The sequence below is a fragment of the Palaemon carinicauda genome, chromosome 15, assembly GCF_036898095.1.
Source record: "Palaemon carinicauda isolate YSFRI2023 chromosome 15, ASM3689809v2, whole genome shotgun sequence".
Classification (NCBI taxonomy): domain Eukaryota; kingdom Metazoa; phylum Arthropoda; class Malacostraca; order Decapoda; family Palaemonidae; genus Palaemon; species Palaemon carinicauda.
The window spans coordinates 75825162-75850602 of record NC_090739.1 but is presented as its reverse complement, the minus strand read 5'-3'; the positions used below and the strand labels follow the sequence as shown (position 1 = coordinate 75850602).

General features: G+C 40.1%; 1 protein-coding gene across 5 annotated transcripts in view; it reads left to right on the top strand.

Moving 5' to 3' along the window:
- LOC137654673 (high affinity copper uptake protein 1-like) overlaps window positions 1-25441 on the top strand; it is a 223782-nt gene that overhangs the window by 112079 nt on the left and 86262 nt on the right. For all 5 annotated transcript variants that reach the window (XM_068388534.1, XM_068388532.1, XM_068388535.1 and 2 more), the window contains exon 4: window positions 7626-7843. In XM_068388534.1, coding sequence (XP_068244635.1) covers window positions 7626-7843 — 218 coding nt within the window. The remainder of the gene's footprint in view (window positions 1-7625; window positions 7844-25441) is intronic.

Sequence of the window (25441 nt, the reverse complement as noted above, 5' to 3'; positions counted from 1 at the left end):
CAGAGTCATCCAATACCTTCAATCTCTAGGCTTCCAGATCAACTTCAAGAAGTCCCGTCTTCTTCCGAAATCAAAGTTCCAATGGCTCGGCCTGCAATGGGATCTTATATCTCATACTCTGTGTCTTCCCAAACCCAAGAGGTTAGAGATTGCAATGAACACCAAACGCTTTCTCAAAGACAAAGTAAGTTCCAGACGACTCCAAGAGAGGATCCTAGGGTCCCTTCAATTTGCTTCAGTGACGGATCTACTTCTGACGGCAAAATTGAAAGATATCAATCGTGTCTGGCGTTCGAGGGCGAACCGGAAGCTCCGGGACAGGAAAGTCCGCCTTCCTCCCATTCTCCGGGAAAGACTTCTACCTTGGACAAGGGCCAACAATCTGTCAAAGTCAGTTCCCCTTCGATTTCCGCCTCCGAAGTTAATCATTCACACGGACGCATCCCTATCAGGTTGGGGAGGCTATTCTCAGCTCAGGAAAGTTCAAGGTCTTTGGTCTCCCTTATTCCGCCAATTTCACATCAATGTGCTGGAGGCCATGGCAGTTCTTCTAACCCTGAAACGTCTCGCTCCACCCAAGAGACAACACCTTCGTCTGGTTCTCGACAGCGAAGTGGTGGTCCGCTGCCTCAACAGAGGCGGATCAAAATCAGGGCCTTTGAACCATGCTCTAGTAGCCATATTCTCCCTAGCAGCCTCGAACCGTTGGCATCTTTCAGCTGTCCACCTGGCGGGAGTCCGGAACGTAGTGGCAGACGCCTTGTCCCGGACCTCCCCTCTAGAATCGGAATGGTCACTCGATCTAAAGTCATTCCGGTGGATTCTCTCTCGGGTTCCGGGTCTCCAAGTGGACCTCTTCGCCACGGAGTCCAACCACAAGTTGAGAGTATATGTGGCTCCCAATCTAGACCCTCAGGCCTACGCCACAGACGCTATGTCACAGAATTGGGACATCTGGGAAAGGATTTATCTCTTTCCCCCGGTGAATCTTTTACTGAAAGTCCTAGACAAGCTGAGATCCTTCAAGGGACGAGTAGCCTTGGTCGCACCCAACTGGCCCAAGAGCAATTGGTATCCTCTCCTGCGAGAGTTGAGACTACATCCTCACCCGATACCCAATCCGGTTCTGTCTCAGATAGTACAAACACGCGTTGTGTACGCTTTCTCAAACATTCAGAGCGCCCTAACTTTATGGACTTCATGAAGTTTGCGGCCATGCATGGTGCCAATATCGATCCTCAAAACACCCTGTTCCTAGAATCAGATAAACGGGATTCCACCATCCGCCAATATGATTCTGCGGTTAAAAAGTTGGCTAAATTTTTGATAGACCCAGACGTACACTGTATGAACTTGAACCTTACAGTCACTTTCTTTAGAACTTTATTAGAATCAGGTCTGGCAGCCAATACTATCACCACTATTAAATCTGCCTTGAAAAAGATATTCCTAGTGGGTTTTAACATAGACTTAACCGACTCTTTGTTAGCTTCAATTCCGAAAGCCTGTGCCAGACTGAAACCGGTTACTCGTCCTACCCCGGTTACCTGGTTCCTTAATGATGTACTCAAATTGGCTTCTGATACCATTAACAGTTCTTGTGATTACATTCCCCTTCTCAGGAAAACACTTTTCCTGGTGAGTTTGGCTTCCGGGGCAAGAATTTCTGAACTGGCAGCTTTGTCAAGAGACCCGGGTCATATTGAGTTCCTTCCTTCGGGAGAGGTCCTTCTTTCACCTAAAAAATTCTTTTTAGCTAAGAACGAAGACCCTCAGAACAGATGGTCCTCCTGGAAAATTGTTCCCCTCACGCAAGATCCGTCTCTGTGCCCTGTTACTACTCTTAGGTCTTATTTATCCCGGACCTCCTCTAACTCCTCGGGGCCTCTATTCGTTAGAGAACAAGGCGGTACCATTACCATTAAAGGGATCAGGCAACAAATTTTGTATTTTATTAAACAAGCTAGCCCTGACTCTTTTCCTCTTGCACATGATATCAGAGCGGTTGCTACTTCGGTGAACTTTTTTCACCACATGAATTTTACGGATCTTTCCAGGTATACAGGGTGGAAGTCACCCTCAGTGTTCAAGAAACACTACCTTAAACATTTGGAAGCCCTTAAATTTCCTACAGTAGCTGCAGGGAGCGTAGTTACCCCCAGGTAACTCATATGTTAATTCCTTGTTATTTTATCTCTCCCCCTTACCTGCCTCATTTATACCCTATTTGTATTCGTTGGTTTCGCACCTGATTACTATTATTATATTTGTAAATTTTTGACTCCTGAGTATCTGTATATATCATCACTCACGGCATTATTATACCTTACCTTTTTTGGTCAATTGTTCTACCAAGTGGATTTATGTTCTTTTTAAGATACCCTTATAGCTGTTTTTGGCACTCATCTCTGATTAAAGCAACTTGTATTTCCCTTATGTTTATGTTTTTCCTTTATTTTGCAAGTTTGGTGACATTTCTCTTGTATATATTCACTGGCCGGCACAGGTTCAAGCCCAGAAAAGGGATTTTGACGTAGGAAAAATCTATTTCTGGGCGAGGGACCTGTGCCGCCCAGTGAACCCTCCCAGCTCCTCTCCCTTGGAGTCCCCAAACTTTGGGTGCTAAGGAGTTGGGTTCTGAGCGGATGCAGAGTTGGTGGTGCCGAGTGAGGTTGAACAGCTCTCCTCTATTGGGGTCTTTGTCGTGGATGAATCTAAATAGTGCGGGACCTCTGGATTATACGCCCAATTTTATACCGACACCAATAGGTGAGCGAGCTAGTTAACCTAGCACTCCTTTACATTTTTTCTCTGGTATATTTAGCAGTAAATTACCTAAGAATAAGTGCTAATAGGAGCTTATTCACTGGGCGGCACAGGTCCCTCGCCCAGAAATAGATTTTTCCTACGTCAAAATCCCTTTTTTAGGCTGAGGAACGAATTAAATGAATTACCATGTATTCTTATGGGAAAATTCGTTTCTACATCCGATCATTTACTACATCCGAAGTTGGTTGTGGAACTAATTAAATTCGTATGTAGAGGTACCACTGTACTTACCAAATAAAGGCCAGAGCCTATTTGGCTATTCATCCCTATGCTAAAATAATTTTCTTCACTCCTGTACAGGACCAAGGAGACTGACCTTTCTAGGAAAAAAGAAAACCTACCAGTTTTGTTCTAAAGGGACTTACCCACAAATTGCTGAGTCTCCTTATTTTAAAGCAACAAATATTTGTACAGTCGATGGTCAAAAGTGAAATTTTGAGACAGGCTGGTGGGTAAGGATACTCACCCACACTCACCACCTGTAGTTGACTACCTCATTAATGATTTTAACAGCTATTCCAGGGCCCCTGAAGACATATCTCTGTTTTAAACAACTCAGGTCTGTATAGCTAGGAAAAATACAAATTATTTTTACAATTTATTTTGCAAAGGTGTAAGCAAAGGATACTAAAATTTAAGGCTGGACTACACACACAAGTATCATATGACAAGCTAACTTGGTGTGAGATTTGGTGTTCATTTTCTGTAAAAGAAATGGATAGTTTGGACACAATGAGGAGGGAGGAGGATGAGTTAGAAAAGCAGTACATATGGAATTTTAGTAATACGACAAGACCAATTAGCAGACCAGTCCAAATTTTAATCTCTATTTGAAAGACCTCTCGTCTATTTTCCAGTTAAGGAACCACTCCTCTCTGCAAAAGCTCTTTCCATAAATCTTGGCATTCTATGTATAGATACTTTTTCTAAACTGAAATTTTCATTAAAAAGATTGTTGGTGTAATATGATAAAGCCTTTTTTGGACTTTGCTTCTATTTCTATGGGAATGTACTGTATCTTCATATACAAAGTGTGCTTTTTAGTGAGCCAGATAAGAGTTTAGAAATAAGCTTTATGTGTGAATTGCTTTTTCTATAAAGGTAGTATGATAAAGTATTGTATTTTATTTTTTTTTAGATTTTGAAGAGGTTTATAATGTTATTGGTGATGTTTGATTCATTCTGACTGTCAAATTATAGTAGAATACTGTTAAATAATTGCAATTGACAACTCTACTCCCCATAAAAAAATCCTCCTATCTTAAGACTTCCTAGGGTAATAAAATAATTATCTTTTTCCCTTCTATTGGCTTGATAAACCATAAGGTCAATGACTGAGTACTTGTGGAATAAGAGTATGACCCTTTCCCATCCTTCAAGGGTCGCCTATTAATGATAGTTAGGGGAGTAAACCATTCATTTTGTGAGCTTATCTCACTTTTAGATATGTGGACCTGATAATTGTAGAAGAGGGGAGGTATACTGCCGCTCTCCTTGGTGATGTGGAAGTACATACATACGTACATATACCAAGGCACTTCCCCCAATTTTGGGGGGTAGCCGACATCAACAAATGAAACAAAAACGAAAAGGGGACCTCTACTCTCTACGTTCCTCCCAGCCTGACAAGGTACTCAACTGAGTTCAGCTGATACTGTTAGGGTGCCACAGCCCACCCTCCCCCGTTATCCACCACAGATGAAGCTTCATAACGCTGAATCCCCTACTGCTGCTACCTCCGCGGTCATCTAAGGCACCGGAGTAAGCAGCAGGGCCTACCTGAACTGCGTCACAATCGCTCGGCATTCATTCCTATTTCTAGCACGCTCTCTTGCCTCTCTCACATCTATCCTCCTATCACCCAGAGCTTTTCCATCCATCCACCAAAACCTTGGCCTTCCTCTTGTACTTCTCCCATCAACTCTTGCATTCATCACCTTCTTTAGCAGACAGCCATTTTCCATTCTCTCTACATGGCCAAACCACCTCAACACATTCATTTTCACTCTAGCTGCTAACTCGTTTCTTACACCCGTTCTCACCCTCACCACTTCGTTTCTAACCCTATCTACTCAGGATACACCAGCCATACTCCTTAGACACTTCATCTCAAACACATTCAATTTGTGTCTCTCCATCACTTTCATTCCCCACAACTCCGATCCATACATTGTAGTTGGTACAATCACTTTCTCATATAGGACTCTCTTTACATTCATGCCCAACCATCTATTTTTTACTACTCCCTTAACTGCCCCCAACACTTTGCAACCTTCATTCACTCTCTGACGTACATCTGCTTCCACTCCACCATTTGCTGCAACAACAGACCCCAAGTACTTAAACTGATCCACCTCCTCAAGTAACTCTCCATTCAACATGACATTCAACCTTGCACCACCTTCCCTTCTCGTACATCTCATAACCTTACTCTTACCCACATTAACTCTCAACTTCCTTCTCTCACACACCCTTCCAAATTCTGTCACTAATCGGCCAAGCTTCTCTTCTGTGTCTGCAACCAGTACAGTATCATCCGCAAACAACAACTGAGTTACCTCCCATTCATGGTCATTCTCGTCTACCAGTTTTAATCCTCGTCCAAGCACTCGAGCATTCACCTCTCTCACCACTCCATCAACATAAAAGTTAAACAACCATGGCGACACCACACATCCCTGTCTCAGCCTCACTCTCACCGTAAACCAATTGCTCACTTCATTTCCTATCCTAACACATGCTTTACTACCTTTGTAGAAACTTTTCACTGCCTGCAACAACCTTCCACCAACTCCATATAACCTCATCACATTCCACATTGCTTCCCTATCAACTTTATCATATGCTTTCTCCAGATCCATAAACGCAACATACACCTCCTTACCTTTTGCTAAATATTTCTCGCATATCTGCCCAACTGTAAAAATCTGATTCATACAACCCCTACCTGATGTTTTCAGTTTGTTTTACTACAGAAGAATGAAATCAAAGTCAAGTTTACTGCTATTATAGTAACTGTTTTGCTGTTTGGGGCAGGGTGTGGGATCCTGTTAACTGTTCTTTTTATTTGCAGTTAATGTATTCTGCACGGAACCAGGATCCACTTGTAAAATGCTTGAGAGATAATGCTGCCTTTTTCCTTTCAATGTGGATGAAAGGATTTGCTAAGATTGCTGGGTTGGCTGAATATTTACCCACCAGGGACCTTTGGGATCTCATTTGCCCTACAATTCCAGATGTAGCAGTTAGAGGTTTTGGAAAAAAGGTCTTGTGGGACAAGGCCCCTTTCCAAGCAGTAGATTTTGGTTCTGAGGACAATTTAGATCTTGAAGAGGATGCATTTTTACTCATGAGTTTCTTGAAGGAGGCTTTGATTTTCCATGGGCGCTACCCTCTTGGCTCCCGTAGTCACGTTGGTTATCTCCAAAATAGCCAAGGCTTCGATATGCTCCACTATGGTCAGCTCGCTAAAGTTGATGTTCAACCAGGGAGTTCTGTCCTCTGTCCTCTTCCTTTCCATCTTAGCCTGTGGATCCGGCAGTAGCCAAACCTTCAGGTTATTGGGGTCTTAGGAAAGCTCAAGTGGGGCTCCTCCCTCAGAACTGAGTCTTGCAGGTTCAGTGGCAGTTGGGGGGAAGCCTTTTCCATGGATGTAAAGGAAGGGGACCTAGTGGGAAACCCTTGCCAATCCTATGATGGATGTGCCTTCTGGCCTGAAATGAATATTTTTTAACCTAAGAGTACAGACTTATCATTCGATAGTATCAAATTCGAGAAAATTTCTGAACTGTATTTCTGAAATCACGAAAGAGGGCGTCAGATGCCTTATTATTATTATTGCTAAGCTACAACCCTAATTGGAGAAGCTGGATGCTATAAGCCCAGGGGCCCAAACAGGGAAAATAGCCCAGTGAGGAAAGGAAACAAGGGAAAATAAAATATGAGGGTGAGAAAGGGTGTAAGAAATGATTTAGCAGCTAGAGTGGATATGAATGTGTTGAGGTGGTTTGGCCATGTAGAGAGAATGGAAAGTGGCTGCTGAAGATGATGATGAATGCAAGAGTTGATGGGAGAAGTACAAGAGGAAGGCCAAGGTTTGGGTGGATGGATGGAGTGAAGAAAGCTCTGGGTGATAGGAGGATAGATTTGAGTGAGGCAAGGGAGAGTGCTAGAAATAGGAATGAATGGCGAGCGATTGTGACACAGTGGTAACAGCAGTAGGGGATTCTGCATATGAAACTTCATATGTGGTGGATAACAGGGGAGTGTTGGCTGTGGCACCCTAGCAGTACCAGCCAAACTCGGCTGAATCCCTCATCAGGCTGAGAGAAGCGAAGAGAGGAAAAGTCCCGTTTATTTTCCCTTCTTTTTTTATGTCAGGAACCCCAAAATTGGAGGGAAGTGTCTTGCTAAAAAGATAGATCTCTTTGTCATATAGGAATATTGAATAGCTGCATCATTTCCCCCTTATAGATAACAATTGATTATAATAGATATGCATTCTTTAAATGTACATTTAAAATTTAGATTACATTTTACTTTCAGAAGTACAATTTCTTGTATCGTAATGCCCATTCTCCCAGTGCATCTTATTGATTGTTCCTGTTAATTCTTTAGCTCACTGTGACTAGTACTTATGTGACTTGTGATATTCCTCTGGTGAAGGAAGTTTATTGATGATTTCTCGGTGCAAGCAATATAAAAGAAAATAAGAAGTTTGTGTGTATGGAACCAATTTATTTTTGGATTTTGTATTTATGCTGTGATTCTGTTGACTAACTTTTGAATTATTACAGGGTGAAATTCCACGTACTCCAGGCATTTCTACATTTGATACATCTAACCATCGGATATCTCTTGATGCTTGCTGTTATGAGTTATAATGGCTATTTTACAATAGCTGTTGTTGGGGGTGCTGGCATTGGTTACTTTTGTTTTGCCCTTCTTGATCTTCCTGGTAAATTACTTGGTACTGCAACTCCAGCTCCAGCCAGAAGTGTACCGGCACATGAAGGTAATTCTCCATGTTTTCGGGGTTCATATGGAACATCAGGAAATGTCTTGTCACATGTTGGGAATCGTCCTTTGTCTGAGCATGAACCTTATTCTCGGGACAGTGAACGTTTGGACATTGCTTTTGAAAATCCTTCTGGCATTAATTGTGCCAGTAATGATGTTAAAGAACCAGATACTTGTCACATTGAGTCAAATTCCATAGAACAAGGAGGAGCCAGTGAGAGTGAAGATGATAGACCAGAATTAGACAGTCATATTAATGATAAGACTAAACTACTCCAAGAGAAAATCAAAGTGGAAGTCCAAGTACATGCACACCACTCGCCTTGAAGGTTGTGAATATTATTGTAGTATAGTTGAAAACATATGATCTTAGCTATATATTCTCAGTGCAACCAATTTTGTGATATCTATGGTAACTCCCAGTTTCATATAAGCAGCTTTCAAGTCTTTCATCTTCAACTGTTTGAAGAAGTAACCAAGAATTATACTTCCTTTTTAAATGCAATACATCAGAAAGGGTCACCAACAAAAGAAATTTTGAGTTGTGACTAGGATGTGATATCATGGTAGCACAATTGATATGTTATTTTTTTAATTATCTTATTTTGTTTGTTATACTTATAGAATATCTAATGAATCAAGTTTTCATTCTGGGTTATTTTATTGAATGTATCTTGAGAATATTTTAATGAAATGAATAAAGTTTTTATTCAGTTGTAATATCTTTGTAACACAGTTTTGTGTTATAGCGGCTCATATTAGATCTTAACATATTTTGTAGAGTACATATTCTTAGAAGATTTTAGCGATGGAAATGTCCATTCGTCCTAAGATTCTGAAAGTGATTTTATATTTTGTTTTACATTTACATTTTGTATTTGACAAAATAGACCATTTATTAGATATTACTGGTTGCTTTAGCCAGTGGCACTTAATTGTGGTTGCTACAGTCATACATGTATTCTTTAATAGGGAGATTGTTTCTGGTTAAATGGCCAGTGAAAGTAGCAGGCAAGAAGCCCCGCTCCCCTGACCAGTTGGAATAGCTTACTTTTGTTTTGGCTGCTGGCGAGTACAGATGTTTCGGCCGTTGGCAAGTATGGATATTTCGACCTTTGGCAAGTACGAATGTTTCAACCGCTAATGAGTGCGGATGTACTGTCAGCTCCTGATCGAACTTTTCATTTGTTCCTACAAGGATACAATCCTTTGTCCTTTGATAGGAGAATGATTCAAGTGCAGCAGGAAACTGGCAGCTAACACTTATAACGAGATGGTGATTCCTGCCGCTAACAAACACTGACATGCTATCGGCTTCTTTAGGAACTTGACTTTTCTAATATCCTTTCTTTCTCTTTCAAGGTTGTGTGTATGCTTGTCCATGTCAAAGGCATACACGTAGACCTGTCCGGAAGTGTCAGGAAAATGCGGTACTTTTATTAGCGGCAGGTAGGTAGATCCTCATACCTTTTGGCCTTCATTCAAGGCAGTAATTTTAGACTTCTGGAAGCATTATAAATGTTATGGAGGCTGTCTGAGTAAAGATCTGGCATTAATTTTAGACTTAGAAACAGGTGAATCCCTACCTCGATCGGATTCTTCTAGTTTCAGATTTTAGTCGGGTGACAACGCTATGCTACTTCTTTGAACTTCCCTGGGGTTTCAAGGTACTCCATCTAGAGAGAAGTCAGCCTTGGTACTTAATCCCTTGATGGGGAATAATAATTAACTATCTTTTGATCCCAATGTCATTGGCAATGAGCCTGAACCCAAGCTGCCTGCTGATGTTTCGCCCATTGGGCAGACTGCCTTGATTTCCTAACTTCTCCTGATTGCATGATTGCAATTATAATAGGGTTTAATGATTTAAAAGCTATTGATGATGATAAGCATGCTCATATAAAGTGCTTCACTTTACGCTCAGTGCTCCGGCATGCTGTCAATACACACACTCCTACTCCTTTCACAGATGGGTGTGGGATACCTAATAAAGATGTGTGCAACTTTTGCATGCCCACATCCAAGTTCAATGACATTTTCTGAACAGAAGGAAACTACTCCGGTACTAGTGACTGTTCATGCCTCTAAACGAGCTCAATCTCTGGTTAAGGTATCAGACGAGGACTTTACGGTCCAGAAATCTTGAGCGTCTTTCCTGTCTTATTGCACTCAGATAGTTTGCAATAGCATAACCCTTGCAGGAGGTCAAGAGTAACATCTTTTTCATTAGATCTTCATTCTCAAGTGTATGGATGATCTAGATCCCAAGATGCATGTCATATGTTGTCAACTAGAGGCTGTTACTAATTGAGTTTGTCTCAAGACGGTCTTTTAAAAGGACCATCTAAACTTCGGAGTATTTCTTCTTCAGACGACCACCCTTGGATCAAGAATCTCTTGAAGGTGTTGTTTATACAGTGACAGGAGACTCTTGTTCACCCTTTTTGAAGGGCTCGAAGAGGAAGAAGAAAACAGTAAGGACTCGAAGACAGCAGCTAAGAGATCCTCTGGTTTCCCTATTTTCTCTTGTAAGAGAGATTGTGAAGATTCTCTTACTCCTTATTTGCCAGCTGCTGGTAGACGTAGGAGTTTTGCAGCTAAAGGAGAAGTTTCACTCGTGAGATGTTTTAATTCCTACAAATAGAGGTAAGCAAGATAATTTTTTAATTTCATACACTCTTTGGCATGGCTGGTTATGGTGTCCAGACAGGATGAAGATAGACAGACAATTCCTCTCTAGAGAGGAGTGGACTCTCCTGAGATGGGGACTCCCAATTCTGTAGGACTGTTCCCTCGAGGGGCTGGTCCGAACTGGCGTGAATCCGAGGCGGCGTTAGAGTCCTCATTTTTTGCAGGTCCTGGCCTTGATCAAGAGAGTTAACGGTCTTGGCAAAGCCCTCAGATCTCTGATTAAAGGCAGGAAGGCGCAATAAATCAATTGTTCCGTGCTCCTCAGAGTTCAAAGCAACAGTTGGAACTCCTTTGATCTGAGCTAGTCGAGGAGAGGTTTCAGCTTGTAAAGACTCCTTAAAGACAGGCTGTTCTTCTAAGATCGTGCCACCAGCTTTTTCAAGGCAGAAGCGTTATTATGTGATGCAAGATCCTCATGCCTCTCCTCTGCAACTAGTGATCTATACCCTGGTTCTGGCTAATCTCATTAGGCTGGCTGCTCAGCACATTACTTTCACAGCTTTGTAGACGTCAAACATGGAGGCTATAGCAATGTTGACTTCAGGCGGCATCCTGTTTGGACCACAAGTCAGGTACATTGGGAAATTTAATCTCAAGTAAAGACCTCTTGGACACTGAAAGAAGAGGCTGTTCACAGACCTTGCTCAGTTTGGGAGAAAATCGGTGGAGTTTATGATTCACCAGACGACATTTTGAAGAAGCGAGATGCGGTAGTGGATCAAAGAGAGTTGCTGAACCTCTGAAATTCTTCACTTAAATGACCTTCCCTGTTTTCCTTGGAGCAGGTAGAGCTGACAGCTGGAAAGTGGAGAAAATCTAACCAAGATTCAATTTTCCATCAAGTGGTATCATTTAGGAGGTCTCAACCTTCCTCTTCGAACAACCGTTCTAGGTCATCTTCCCCTGGTAGACAAACTTTTGCACCAGCTCCTAGACCAGAATCGAATAGGAGTAACCTGAGAGCTGCACCATTGACATCTCAGAAACATACTGATACTGTGGTTGGCTGTTTTGTCAGTGAAGCAGTCAGAACCAGAATCAGAGGAAAATATATGAAGCCTTTATTTTATGCTAGGGCTATGAATTCCTTCATTCAGCCACCTCTACTGTGGGGATGTATGGCAGATAAATGGATGAGGTGGCAGTTTCATGGGACAGAGGGGTGGACCGTTGACGTTCTTCTATTCAGATAACGCCTGCAATTCACCAGCTCCCCCCTCCTTTCATCCCAACTCCAATGACATTGGCCTTCTGTCACCCAAGAAAAGAAAAATGCTGTTTGTTCATAGGTACAGACCATGCTGCTAAAGGGCACTCTAGAAGAAGTTTAAGAGGAGTCTCTGGCTTCTTCAGCCATCATTTTTTGGTCAAAAGGCCTTGGCGGAGTTGAAGACCCGTAGTAGACCTTTCAGCCCTTAACGAGTTCACCCTCCAGACTCAGTTCAGGATGTAGATGCCCAGCACAGTCAGACACACTGTGAGGAAGAACAATTTTATGATCTCCCATGATCTGAGGGATGCATACCGTCAGCCCTCCTTATTCGCGGGGCTAGATAACAGACGCTCAAAAAGTGAGAGTCCGCTAATGCTGTCTGTCCAAGGGTAGGTCAATAACCTACCAACTCCCTGACCATTACATACCTGGAGTTGGCTAAAACACTTGGTAATCCACTGGACTGCACTACAGTACATTTTTTTCACGTACTTTTTATATTGGTATTATAGTTCATACTCCTTTTCAGGGGCAATTTTACATTATTAACACAGCTTCAATACAAGTTAAGTTGAGTCATATTACGAAAGTTACCGCCATGAATCAAAACCCAAATCATCGTTACACCATGCTTTATATAAGTATCAGCAAAACACTTATTTGTATATAACAACACTTAGTGATACTGTAGAGTGAAAAAAGGCACTAACAGTTGATGGTTGAAATGCATCCAAAATTGAAAACATAAGTAAAAAATGCTTTAATGAAGCACAGTTATCTTTTCAAGTCATGATTTTTTAGAATATGGTAATTTCTGCTTAAACTAGTTGGTCTGAACTGATGAAATTGAATGCTGTGTTTTAAGGTTTTGTATACAGTACAATATTGTAAATACACTATCTGTAGTTCTTTCCAATGAATGTTTGAGTATTTATCCTACCATAAGTGAAAAAGATAATATACATGTACTAAAATGTGACTAAGACATCACTAAATGTTTACAAGTTGTATTGGTAAATATTCTCTCTCTCTCTCTCTCTCTCTCTCTCTCTCTCTCTCTCTCTCTCTCTCTCTCTCTCTCTCTCTCTCTCTCTCTCTCTCTCTCTCTCACACTGTAAAATCCTCATGTTAGATGCATGTACATTAACACTTTCTCTTTACATTAAATTTTAATCATATTCCCTTAATCAATTTTCCTTTTCATCATTCTTATCTAGTTGTTTTCAGATTATTTCCTTTTAATAATATTTGAATCCTTCCAGCCTAGTAAATTAACACAGGTACCTTAGTTTAAATAAGTTAACTCCCCGTTAACACGAGTTCTGTTAACCTGATTTTGAAGTTACACGAATTCAAATTTATCGATATGTATTCTGTTAACACGAAATGTCCGATGTTACACGAGTTTAATTTCCCGCCTATGAGAGAGAGAGAGAGAGAGAGAGAGAGAGAGAGAGAGAGAGAGAGAGAGAGAGAGAGAGAGAGAGAGAGAGAGAGAGAGAGTATGTGTGTATAAGAATCTATGAAAGCTTACAAACAAATAAATTTTTGCTTTTAATGTAAGTACCAAAAAAAACAATCTAATTTTAGAAATAAATGTACATCCATACTTGTAAATGTAGATGTTTACAATTTAGCTTGTTTACAGTATATATCGGCTCTCTACTTGTGAATGCAGTTTGCTCTAAGATAGTATAAAATAGAAAGATTTTGTAAGGTTGAATTATAAATTAAGTTACAAATATTAATTGCGATAGTATAAAACAAACTTAATTGTTACATTTACCAATATTTATATTCAATATCTTTGTTTACATTGCATATGTAGAAGGCTGTGGATCGTAAGCGCCAACAGCCGATTTGTCTGTTGTTGTTCGATAAGCATTTCAATAAGAACCTGGTCAAGAGTTCGTTGAACAGTGTTCTTCTTTTTTCAAGAATTACGTAATAGGAAGCAAAATCATGTCAACAATACTCTGTTAGCTGTCTGTGAGTATAATCGTGATACTGTTGGGACTTTGAAAACAGCTGACAACAAAACCAAAATAAAAACAATCTGTAATAGTTGTTAAAATACACCTTGAATTGTTAATAGAAAAGTACAAAAAGGATTAAATGAAGTTCATATAACATCGAAAAACAGGATTATTTTAGACATCTTTCAGTTCATATACGTTATGTTGTCGGCTAAATCTACAAATCAGCTGACGAAATTGAATGACATCTTAATCCCTGCCTACGATTGAACATAGATTTAAGCAAAGTAAAAGTTTGTATTGTGTGTAGTATTTATCTAACTAAAAAAAATAAAAGATTTCTGTTGAATCTATTCTATCAGTGTATAATAAGGCACCTCTGAGAGAGAGAGAGAGAGAGAATGTATTCACATAACCAATAATAATAGCTTTAAATGAAATGTATGAAAACTAAATAAAAAATAATTGTGAATACATAAGCATGGCATTAAAATGAAAAAATATGTTACGATCTGTCATTTATTCATTAAAATGAAAGAAAAATAAATTGGTAATGTGTTTAATATGCATAGTAGCATTGCGTGTCCGTACATACCAGAAAGTACTGTTCATTGTTTTTTTTTAACTTGAATATATGCTCATTGATATAAAATTAAGGATAAATAAATAATTATTTGACTAAAAGGAATATGTTACAATCTTTTGTTTAATTACCAAAATGAAAGAAAAATGAATCACTAAATTGTTTGATATACACACGTAATAGCATTATGCGTTCGTACATACCAGAAAGTACTGTTCATTATTTTTTTTTCAACTTGAATATATACTTAATGATATACGTAAAATTATTTGTAAATAAATAACCTTTAAACTAAAAGAAAAAATATATTACGATCAGTTATTTATTCACCGAAATAAAAGAAAAAAAGTCGCTAATGCATTTGATATGCATACGTAGTAGCATTGTGCGGTTGTACATACCACATAGTACAGTTCATTGTGATTTTTAACTTGAATATGTACTTATTGATATAAAATTAATTTTATTGCATGTCCGTACATACCAGAAAGTATTGTTCATTGGTTTTTTTTAACTGAATATATACTCATTGATATATAATTAATGATAAATGAATAATTATTAGACTAAAAGGAATATGTTACGATCTTTTGTTTCATTACCAAAATGAAAGAAAAATTAATCACTAAATTGTTTGATATGCAGACATAATAGCTTTGTGTGTTCGTATATACCAGAAAGTACTGTTCATTGGGTATTTTTTCAACTTGAATATGTACTTAATGATATAAAATTGTATGTAAATAAATAACCTTTAAACTAAAAGGAAAAACATGTTACGATCAGTTATTTATTCAGTTATTTGATATGTATACATAGTAGCATTGTGCGTTTGTATGTACAGCATAGTATAGTTCATTGTGATTTTTAACTTGAATATGTACTTATTGATATAAAATTAATTTTAAATAAATAAATATTGGAATAGAAGGAAAAATATGTTACAATCTGTTATTTATTTACTGAAATGAAAGAAAAATAAATCGCTAATTTGTTTGATAGCAATGTGCATTCGTACATGAAATAGTTTTGCTTATTGTGTTTTGTAACTAGAATATGTACCTAATAGTATAAAATTCATTGGAAACAAATGAACATCATATTAAAAGGAAAAATATGAGAGAGAGGTGTGTGTGTATATATATATATATATATATATATATATATATATATATTATATATATATATGTATACTGTATATATATATATATATATATATATATATATATATATATATATATATATATATAATATATATATATATATATATATATATATATATATATATATATAATGTATATATATAGGCCTATATATATATATATATATATATATATATATATATATATATATATATATATACATATATATACATATATATACATATATATATATATATATATATATATATATATATATATATACATATATATACATATATATATATATATATATATATACATATATATATATATACATATATATACATATATATATATATACATATATATATATATATATATATATACATATATATACATATATATACATATATATATATATATATATATACATATATATATATATATATATATATACATATATATATATATATATATATATATATATATATATATATATATATACATATATATATATATATATATATATATATATATATACATATATATATATATATATATATATATATATATACATATATATATATATATATATATATATATATATATATATATATATATATATATATATATATGGTCATGTCGTCCTGATGGAAGGGTTCCTTAAGGTAGCCCTCTAAGGGATATTTGCTACAGTGATACTCCCAGAGAAATAAATCGAAGCTCTCCAGGATTCTAACTCCTGGCGCGAGTATCCAGTTAAGGATATCGCATAATATCAGGACATATTTTTTAGATACGACAAATAGCAATCTCCACCCCGAATAGATTTAACTCTGATGTAAGGGGGAAGAGTGGCAAAAGAAGGGGGTGCCGATGTAGGTACCCAGTGGACCTCCTTCCCCATTACTACTACGACGCCATTCCTTTTCTTGTAGCTCTCTAAGCGAGTTGTACTCCCGTGTTAACCCGGTGTTTTGTTACAAGTTATGGGAATATTCACCATGCAATCTCCAGCATTTTATCCTTTGGAAAGTTGAGTATTAATTCTTTCCAATGTATAGTTTTAGTCTCCCTTTTCACAGTTAAATTACTATAATTTAAGTGTGCTTAGGTGAGCATTGCCCAGACCGGAGGCAGCCATTTTACGACTGCAGTCGCCCGTTACTATTACATTTTAGCTAGTCAGTAGAGCGACATTTCCAAGTATTAAGCTATAATATCAGCTATTTAGGCAAATTATACAAGTGGTGATCTTGCATACATGAATTTTATTCCTGTTCCTATTATTCCTGTTCCTCCCGCCGCATACGATCAGTAAGATCGTATGCGGCGGGAGGCCTGGCGGTACCAACTACCTTGGCCGGGGATCCTACCAGAGCGAGACTACTCTGGCTCATATATACGTTAGTAAAGTAATCCCCCACGTTTAGCCTCACCCTATCGTTCCTTGTTGATTCGGATGAGAATTTACATTCTCTAGAATGTATAGATAAGTTACGATATACATTTTCTCTCAGAGAAAAGAGGCTAAACCCTTCCTCCCTCCCTGAGTGCCGCCGCCGCTACAGGCGGCAACCACTGTCTTCTTCATCGCCATTGAGCTCCGGCTTTGATTTAGATGGTGACGAACTCAGGGTGCCCTTGTCTTGCTGCCGACGATGTTGCCAGCAAAGGAACCATGTTTCCTCTGCCGCCGCTGACGTCGTCAGCACAGGAAGCCATGCTTCCTCAGTTCACTGTTGAAGGCAGGTGGCATACCTGCCGCCACCTCTCATCTCTTGAAGCCATGCTTCCTCAGTTCACTGTTGAAGGCAGGCGGCATACCTGCCGCCACCTCTCATCTCTTGAACTATAAGACCCTTTACCCTTCCCCCTTCTGTCCTTTAGTGACATCATAGCCGTCACAATACTCTTTCACCGGTATTCTGACAGTCATCCCAGCTTCCTAGGTTGACTGCATTACCCTGCCAGTAGCAGTTAGTTCAGCATTCTCAGCCACCTTCCCCTTTACTTCCTTCCTTCACAGGAAGTGAATATTATTGGGGGGAAGATTAAGACGGCTCCTGACAGCTGCCGATGTGAAACCTAACATACTTTGGGAAGTCCTCAGCCCTCCACAATTGTTGCAGCTGGCAGCAGACCTTTTGTGGATGGATGGAAGCTAGAATCAGACAGATTCTTAACCCTTCCATTGGAACTCTCAGTCTAGCAAGGAAACAGTAGACAGCCTGATAGCCCTCCTACACTTCCAATTGTTATGTTAACCATAATAATAGGAAACTCTCCTTCCTCAATGCTTTTTCTCTCTATCAGTTAGTGCCGCCAGGTACTAACCTAACCCCGGCAGTGCCGCCGGCTATACTACAGTATACAACTATACAGTAGTACACATGTTTTCTAACATACTCTGTGTTTCCTGTTGCAGTCAATTGTAGGGACCACAATTTTGTGTTGAGGCTGAGTACTCCTTCAACACCCTGATGGTTTCTTTCAATCATCAAGACCCCAAAAAATCACTAATCAGTGTTAATATATACTACAGGTAGATAATGGATATATACTACAGGTAGATAATGTTAGTATACAGTAGACACGTACTAACTCTAGTTCCTAGTGTTTTCTCCTACCTTGTATTCTCCCTATCAGGGAAACTAAATATTATTACTGACGGAGCTCTCAGTAATGGCCTGGGAAAGGAAACACAGATATGTGTCTTTCCTACTTCCTTTCAAGGTTACTTTCCTAAGCTACGAAAAATAATAGTAATTACTATTGTTAATAAGAATTGTATGCTTTTATATCACTGATATAAAAAATTAAATACTCATTGAGCCCCTTTTCCTTTACAGGAGGAGCCAATGGAGAAGTATGCAGCCTTATCCTGCAACCACAAAGGCAAAGACTTTTGTGGCCACACGAAGTGCAGGACTCATGCCCCCTGCTGCATCGTATCGGGAGTCCTCAAGTATTGGGACCTAAAGGGTTGCCCCATCTGTTCGACCCTGCTGGCCAACGGCTTCGGAGAAGCTCCCTCAGTCAACATAGAGACTAGGGATACAGCGAGGGAGACCCTTCGCAAATGGGTAAGAAGGTTCCAAAAGAACTCTTAGGGACCATACTTACCCAACAACTCCCTAAGGTGCCTACTCTTCCCCATGGCTCTACCAAACACGTTGGTGCCCAAGGAACAGGTCCAGTCTCCCCTCATACAACTGAAGATCGACGCGGACATAGATAAGGCACTGGAAGGCATGGACATCCACCAAGGAAGGACGTCAGAAGTGTTCATTGACACTGAGAAGGACCTACTAGTAGGAGGCCCCGAAGAAGACTTGGAACATCCACAAGCGGAGGAAGAAGGATTCGTTTCAACGGCAACCGAAGACCCTCAGTTCGCCGTGACGGCATACCAACCTATGCCGTCAACTTCTTCAATCCCAACTCCACAACCAGTTGCCCATGCTGACAAGAACGAAGCGATCCTCACTTCGATTCAACGGATGATGGAGTTGTTCTAAAAGGAACAAGAGACGATGAGAGAATCACTCAGGCAGCAGCAGATACTGTTGCAGGAGAGGGCGGACCGCCCTGGATCTACCAAGTGCCCCACTAAGAAGCCCCTTAAAGTGTTGAATCTCCCTCACCGCTCCGAAACCAACCCCTGGAGGTATGCAGAGCATATGCCCATGATAAATGGGAAACTGTTCGTCTCGGAGAAGTTGGGGACCAAACTGATTGAAGATTTTGAGTTCTGGCCTAACTTTTCAGCTCAAGCCACCCTTCTGAAAACCTTGAAAGGAGCTGTGTACACTAACTCCAAAGTCTTAGCACTGAGCAAGAGACATCCCACCTTTTTTGCTCCTTCCTCCATCTCTCTCCCCTTTTCAGAGAAAGCACTAGACTTTGCCGTCAAGGCAGTCGACGAGGGCAAACCCTGCCCAACCCTAGAGAAATGCAAACCATTCCCTCTAGCACTGCCTACCTGCGAGGAGAAGTGGAAGGATGTCCACCTAACCTTCTCCGTCTCTAAGTTGGATCCAGAGATTGTAGGCCAACAGTTCAATGAGAACCTTCTGAAGTTGCTAGACCATCTTCTGAGGAGGGAACAGAAGATGAAGGAGAGACTTGCAGCCTCCCTTTCTTATCAGAACTGCCTGGAAATGAGTGCAGGTCTACAGAACGCCCCAGAAATGTTCATTTTCCTGGCTAAGTCCCACATGGGTACCCATGTGAAAGACTTATATGCTTTCCTCAGAGCGAGGAGAGCCTGCAGAGAGTTCGTTTTGGTCTCAGTGACCATAAGACACGAACCAAGGAAGCTGATTACCTCGAATATCTGGGGTAAAGACCTTTTCCCACAGAAACTGGTCCAAGAGATCATAGCCAGAACAGCTACGAAAAACAGGAACCTTCTCCAAAAGTGGGGCATGAGCTCAAAGAGGAAATCTTCCTTGGACAGAGGTCCCCAGCCCAAGAATAAAAAAGCAAGGAGACCACACAGACCTGCACAATTTCCTGCCGTGACTATGACCACGATGCCTCAGACCACTTTCCAGATGGTCCCTCAACAACTGGTAGCCCAGTCGCCAGTGTTTAACCCTAACTTTGAGAGGCAGTTGACTTCCTTTTGCCCTAGTCAGAAAAGAAATGGCCCTAAGAGAAGTTTGCCCGGAGGTAACTCCTTCTGGGGCCGAGGAGGACGTGGTCACGGAAACAAATCCGTAGGACCCCCATGCAAAGAGGTGTTCCAGGTAGGAGGCAGACCGTATCACTTTTGGGATCACTGGACCTTTGATTCCTGGGCCCACAGCCTATTAACGAATGGACTCGGGTGGAAATGGAACAGAACTCCACCTCGTTTTCCAGAATTCTTCCAACACTCCACCCCCTCCTTAGAAGAATATACCTCAGAACTCTTGAACAAGAAGGTAATAAGGAAAGCGAAGTCCATCAAATTCCAGGGAAGGCTGTTTTGTGTTCCTAAGAAAGACGCAGACAAACTCAGAGTCATTCTAGACTTGTCTCCACTCAACAAGTTCATTGAGAACAACAAGTTCCGGATGCTTATTTGGCAACACATAAGGACCCTTCTACCAAAAGGGGCGCACACAGTCTCAATAGACCCAGCAGATGCTTACTCGCATCTTCTATTGAGTCGCCCCCTCTCCTCATACCTAGGATTCAAGCTACAGAAGAAGTGTGTCTTCAGAGCAATGCCCTTCGGATTGAACACAGCCCCAAGGATATTTACGAAGCCAGCAGACACAATCGTCCAGCAGCTACACTCTGAAGGAGTTCAAGTACTAGCATATCTAGACGATTGGCTGGTATGGGTAGCATCCTAGACTACTTGTCTACAGGCAGCCAACAGGGTTATCCAGTTCCTGGAACACCTGGGCTTCAAGATCAATCGCAAGAAGTCTCGCCTTCCTCCAGCTCAAAAGTTCCAATGGCTAGGAATCCAGTGGGACTTAGAGTCACACCACCTCTCCATTCCATCCAAGAAGAGGAGGGAGATAGAGGGATCTGTCAAGAGACTAATCTGTCACAAGAGGATTTCAAGAGGACAACAGGAAAGAGTATTGGGCTCTCTCCAGTTCGCGGCAGTGACAGACCGCTAAAAGCATGTCTAAATGATGCGTCAGGAGTCTGGAGAAGATACGCATCAAACGCTCTAAGAGATTAACCAAAGGTTGACCCCAACCCTGTTGCGCACGCAGTTAAGGCCGTGGTCAACAGCCAAGAGCCTAGCACGAACAGTTCCCCGGCAACCACCACAACCATTAGTGGTGATTCACATGGATGCCTCCTCGGAAGGATGGGGAGGCCATTCTCACAAGAGAAAAGTGTAAGGGAATTGGTCGCACCAGTTCAAAACCTTTCATATCAACAATTTGGAAGCTCTGGCAGTTTTCTGGACGTTGAAGAAACTATCCCCTTGCAGAACAATCCACATCAGATTGGTCCTGGACGACAAAGTGATAGTAAAATGTCTAAATCGACAAGGCTCGAGATCGCCTCACATCAACCATGTGATATTAGTCACCTTCTACCTGGCAAGGAAGAAGGGATGGCACCTATCAGCAGTTCACCTACAAGGGTTCCGCAACGTGACGGCAGATGCTCTGTACAGGCGAAAGCCCATAGAAAGACGCAGACTCATTCTCCTTCACCTCGGAAAAGTCCCGGAACTGCAGACTGACCTCTTAGCAACTAGCGACAACAAGAGACTACCTCGTTACATAGCCCCTTATATGGACCCTCAAGCAGAGGCGATGGACACCATGTCCCTCGACTGGAACAGGTGGAATCGCATTTACCTGTTTCCACCATCCAATCTCCTGCTAAGAGTCCTCGACAAGCTAAGATCCTTCAGAGGGACAGCAGCAGTAGTAGCCCAAAAGCAATTGGTTCCCTCTAGTTCTAGAGCTGAAACTGAAGCCGTTTCCTCTGCCGAACCCAGTATTATCCCAACTGGTCCAGAAGTCGACTGTCTACGCTTCATCCTCGAGAACCAACAACCTACATCTCGTGATTTTCTCGCCCTAGCGGCGAACAAAAAGTTTGGAATCTCGAAGGATAAAGTTGACTCCATCGAAGAGTATAAGCCAAGTTTGACTAGGAGACAATATGAATCATCATGGAAGAAATGGGTTTCCTTTGTAAAAACAAAGAAACCGACTGAAATATTGATAGATTTCTGTCTCGCATTCTTTATATTCCTACATGAACAAGGCCTGGCTTCTACTACTTACCTCATGTAAGTCGGCCCTGGCTAGACCACTTCTGTATGCCTTTGGAGTGGACCTCTCTAGTGAAATCTTCAATAAGATCCCAAAAGCATGCGCTAGACTCAAGCCAGCAACCCCACCAAGGCCCATCACGTGGTTCTTGGACAAATTCTTGCACTACTCTTCTAACCTAGACAATGAGGATTGTACTCTAAAGAATCTAACACAGAAAGTCATTTTCTGTTTGCAATAGCCTCAGGGGCTAGAGTTAGTGAAATAGTGGCCTTATCCAGAAACGAAGGCCATATTCAGTTCCTAGACACAGGAGAACTGAACCTCTCTCCTGATCCTGTCTTTCTTGCCAAGAATGAGCTACCCACTAAGAGGTAGGGTCTTTGGAGAATCTGCCCACTGATGGAAAATCCCTCTCTGTGCCCAGTAGAGTGTTTTAAGGTCTATCTTCAAAGAACTTCAAATTTCAAGGGAGGACAGCTCTTCAGAGGCGAAACCTCAGGATTAAACCTATCCCTAAGACAACTGAGAGCGAAGCTCACCTACTTTATTCGCAGAGCGGATCCTGACAGTACACCTGCTGGTCACGATCCGAGAAAAGTTGCTTCTTCGTTGAACTTTCGACATATGGACGTAGAAAGACTCCGTTCATACACTGAGTGGAGATCATCCAAGGTCTTCTACAAACACTATGTGAAGCAAATACATGAAATAAAACATTTTGTGGTGGCGGCGGGTAGTGTTATAAAACCTGTCGTCTAGTGCTGCGATGAACAGTGAACTTTTTTGGGACTTTACAGTGCATCGGGTTTATGGGTACACTTACCTTCTAGTGCAAATTATGACGATGATTAACACACTGTTCCATATTGGTGTATATCTGACCAATAACACCAGTGCCGAGTGAACGTTTGCATCACAGTGTTTATGCATTCCCAAAATCTGTACAAGTCAGACAGATTTGGTTTCACATCTCCATTGAGTGGCATTATTCCGATAATGAAATTACATATTTTTTCTACAAAAGAAAATATGAACCCTGATGTGTTTATATATTTAATGCTGGATCAGATTCATACCCTATTGTAACTACATTTGATAATCTAGTTGCAATGTAAAAATACTAAACGTATTTGCGTCTTATTACTGTTATCTCAGTTACAGACAAATAAAACATGCTAGAGTTTTAATTAAGCCCTAGAAGGGCCCAAACTTGAAATACACATTTCCAAGGTATGTGAAGGGTAATCCCTAAAGTTTTAACTTCTGTTCCTACGGAAATTCAAACCTTGAATCCTTATTGTCGATATTGACACTTTCCCTGCAGGGGGCAGGAAGCACTAAACCAGTTTCAGGTTTAGTGGAAATGACAGTCAACTGGAATTTCACATACAGGTCTAGCAGACCTGATAAGGAAATCCATTCAAGGTAGAAGGTACATACACAAACCCACAGCTTTAGTAATTTCAAGTTAATTCTCTAGTATGCTTCCATCAGGACGACATGGCCTGAGCCCTGAAAATGGATTTTGAGCAAAGCAAAAAATCTATTTTTGGGTGAGAGTGCCATGTCGTCTTGATGGCCCCTCCCTTTGCTGACCCCTCCAAAAATTACTCTATCTGCAGCCATTTCTGCTTAACGACTAGGAAAGGAATGGCGTCATAGTAGTAATGGGGAAGGAGGTCCACCGGGTACCTAGATCGGCACCCCCTTCTTTCGCTACTCTTCCCCCTTACATCAGAGTTGAATCTATTCGGGGTGAAGATTGCTATGTGTTGTATCTAAAAACTATGTCCCCTGATATTATGCGATATCCTTAATTGGATACTCGCGTCAGGAGTTAGAATCCTGGAGAGCTTCGGTTTATTTCTCTGGGAGTATCACTGTAGCAAATATCCCTTGGAAGGCTACGTAAAGGAACCCTTCCATCAGGACAACATGGCACTCTCACCCAAAAATAGATTTTACGCTTTGCTCAAAATCTGTTATATATATATATATATATATATATATATATATATATATATGTGTGTGTGTATGTATATATACAGTATATATATATAAATATATATATATATATATATATATATATATATATATATATATATATATATATGTGTGTGTGTGTGTATGTATATATACAGTATATATATATATATATATATAAGGTATATATGTATTATGTATCACACACACACATATATATATATATATATATATATATATATATATATATATATATATATATATATATATATAAATATATATCAAATATTACTTAAGCACTATATGTGTATGTATGTATAATTGCAAGCTTATTTTCCATTGGGAACCCACGTACATGTCTCCATGTAGTATAGGCCAGGCTCTATCTTTCATCTTATCCCTATCAAAGACAGTTATTAGGTTGCTGGAGTCACCGCTTTGCTCCCATACGAGAGCAGGCGGTTGGACATTTCCAGGGAAGCAAAAGAGCCATCTAGTTTGGCTTTAAGGGCACTTCCAACCCACCAAGCAATGTCTCCCTATTAAAGGATAATAGTTTGTATGTCATGTAGGAACAAATCACAAATTTTTGAAGTGATTTATATTTTTCCTTCCTATACAAACTTGAGTCTTCTAAGCTAACATCCCTTCTCAACCATCTCTCTCAGTCCTGGACCCAAAGATCTAAAGTGAGCTATTCCGACTAGCAGGAGGCCCGGGGCTTCTCACCTGCTCCCACCACTAGTTGTTTAACCACTCGTTGAACAATTCTAACAACCATCTCCATCTTGTGCTGAAACAATCTTCCTATTAAAGAACTCATATTTTTATAGCTAGGAAAAATAGAATTTACTTTAAAACTAAAACTTTGTGATATTTCAATAAATCTAACCTGTAATTCAGTGTTTATCGTCCTTGGAAATGTAACTTTGTCTTCAAAATGATTAAAATTAGAATAGTCTGCCCTTACCACTTCCATGCTCCTTACCTCGGCCAGTGCTAGAATTGGCCATTCTCTTGTTAATGGACAGCAGAATTGTTGAAAGACACCAGAGCCAGTAAGCATTGACGCCACTGTGTTCCCATAGTTTCTCATTATTTGTTGATTGACCAAAGATGAAAGTCCTAAATTTTGGGTCTGTATTGGTTTGTTAAATAAATTTATTTTCATATTCATAGTTCTAAATAGAAAGAGGTAAGATCTTCTAAAAGAATAAAAAATTTCTTTTACTGATTGCCATTTTTATAGTTGTTAT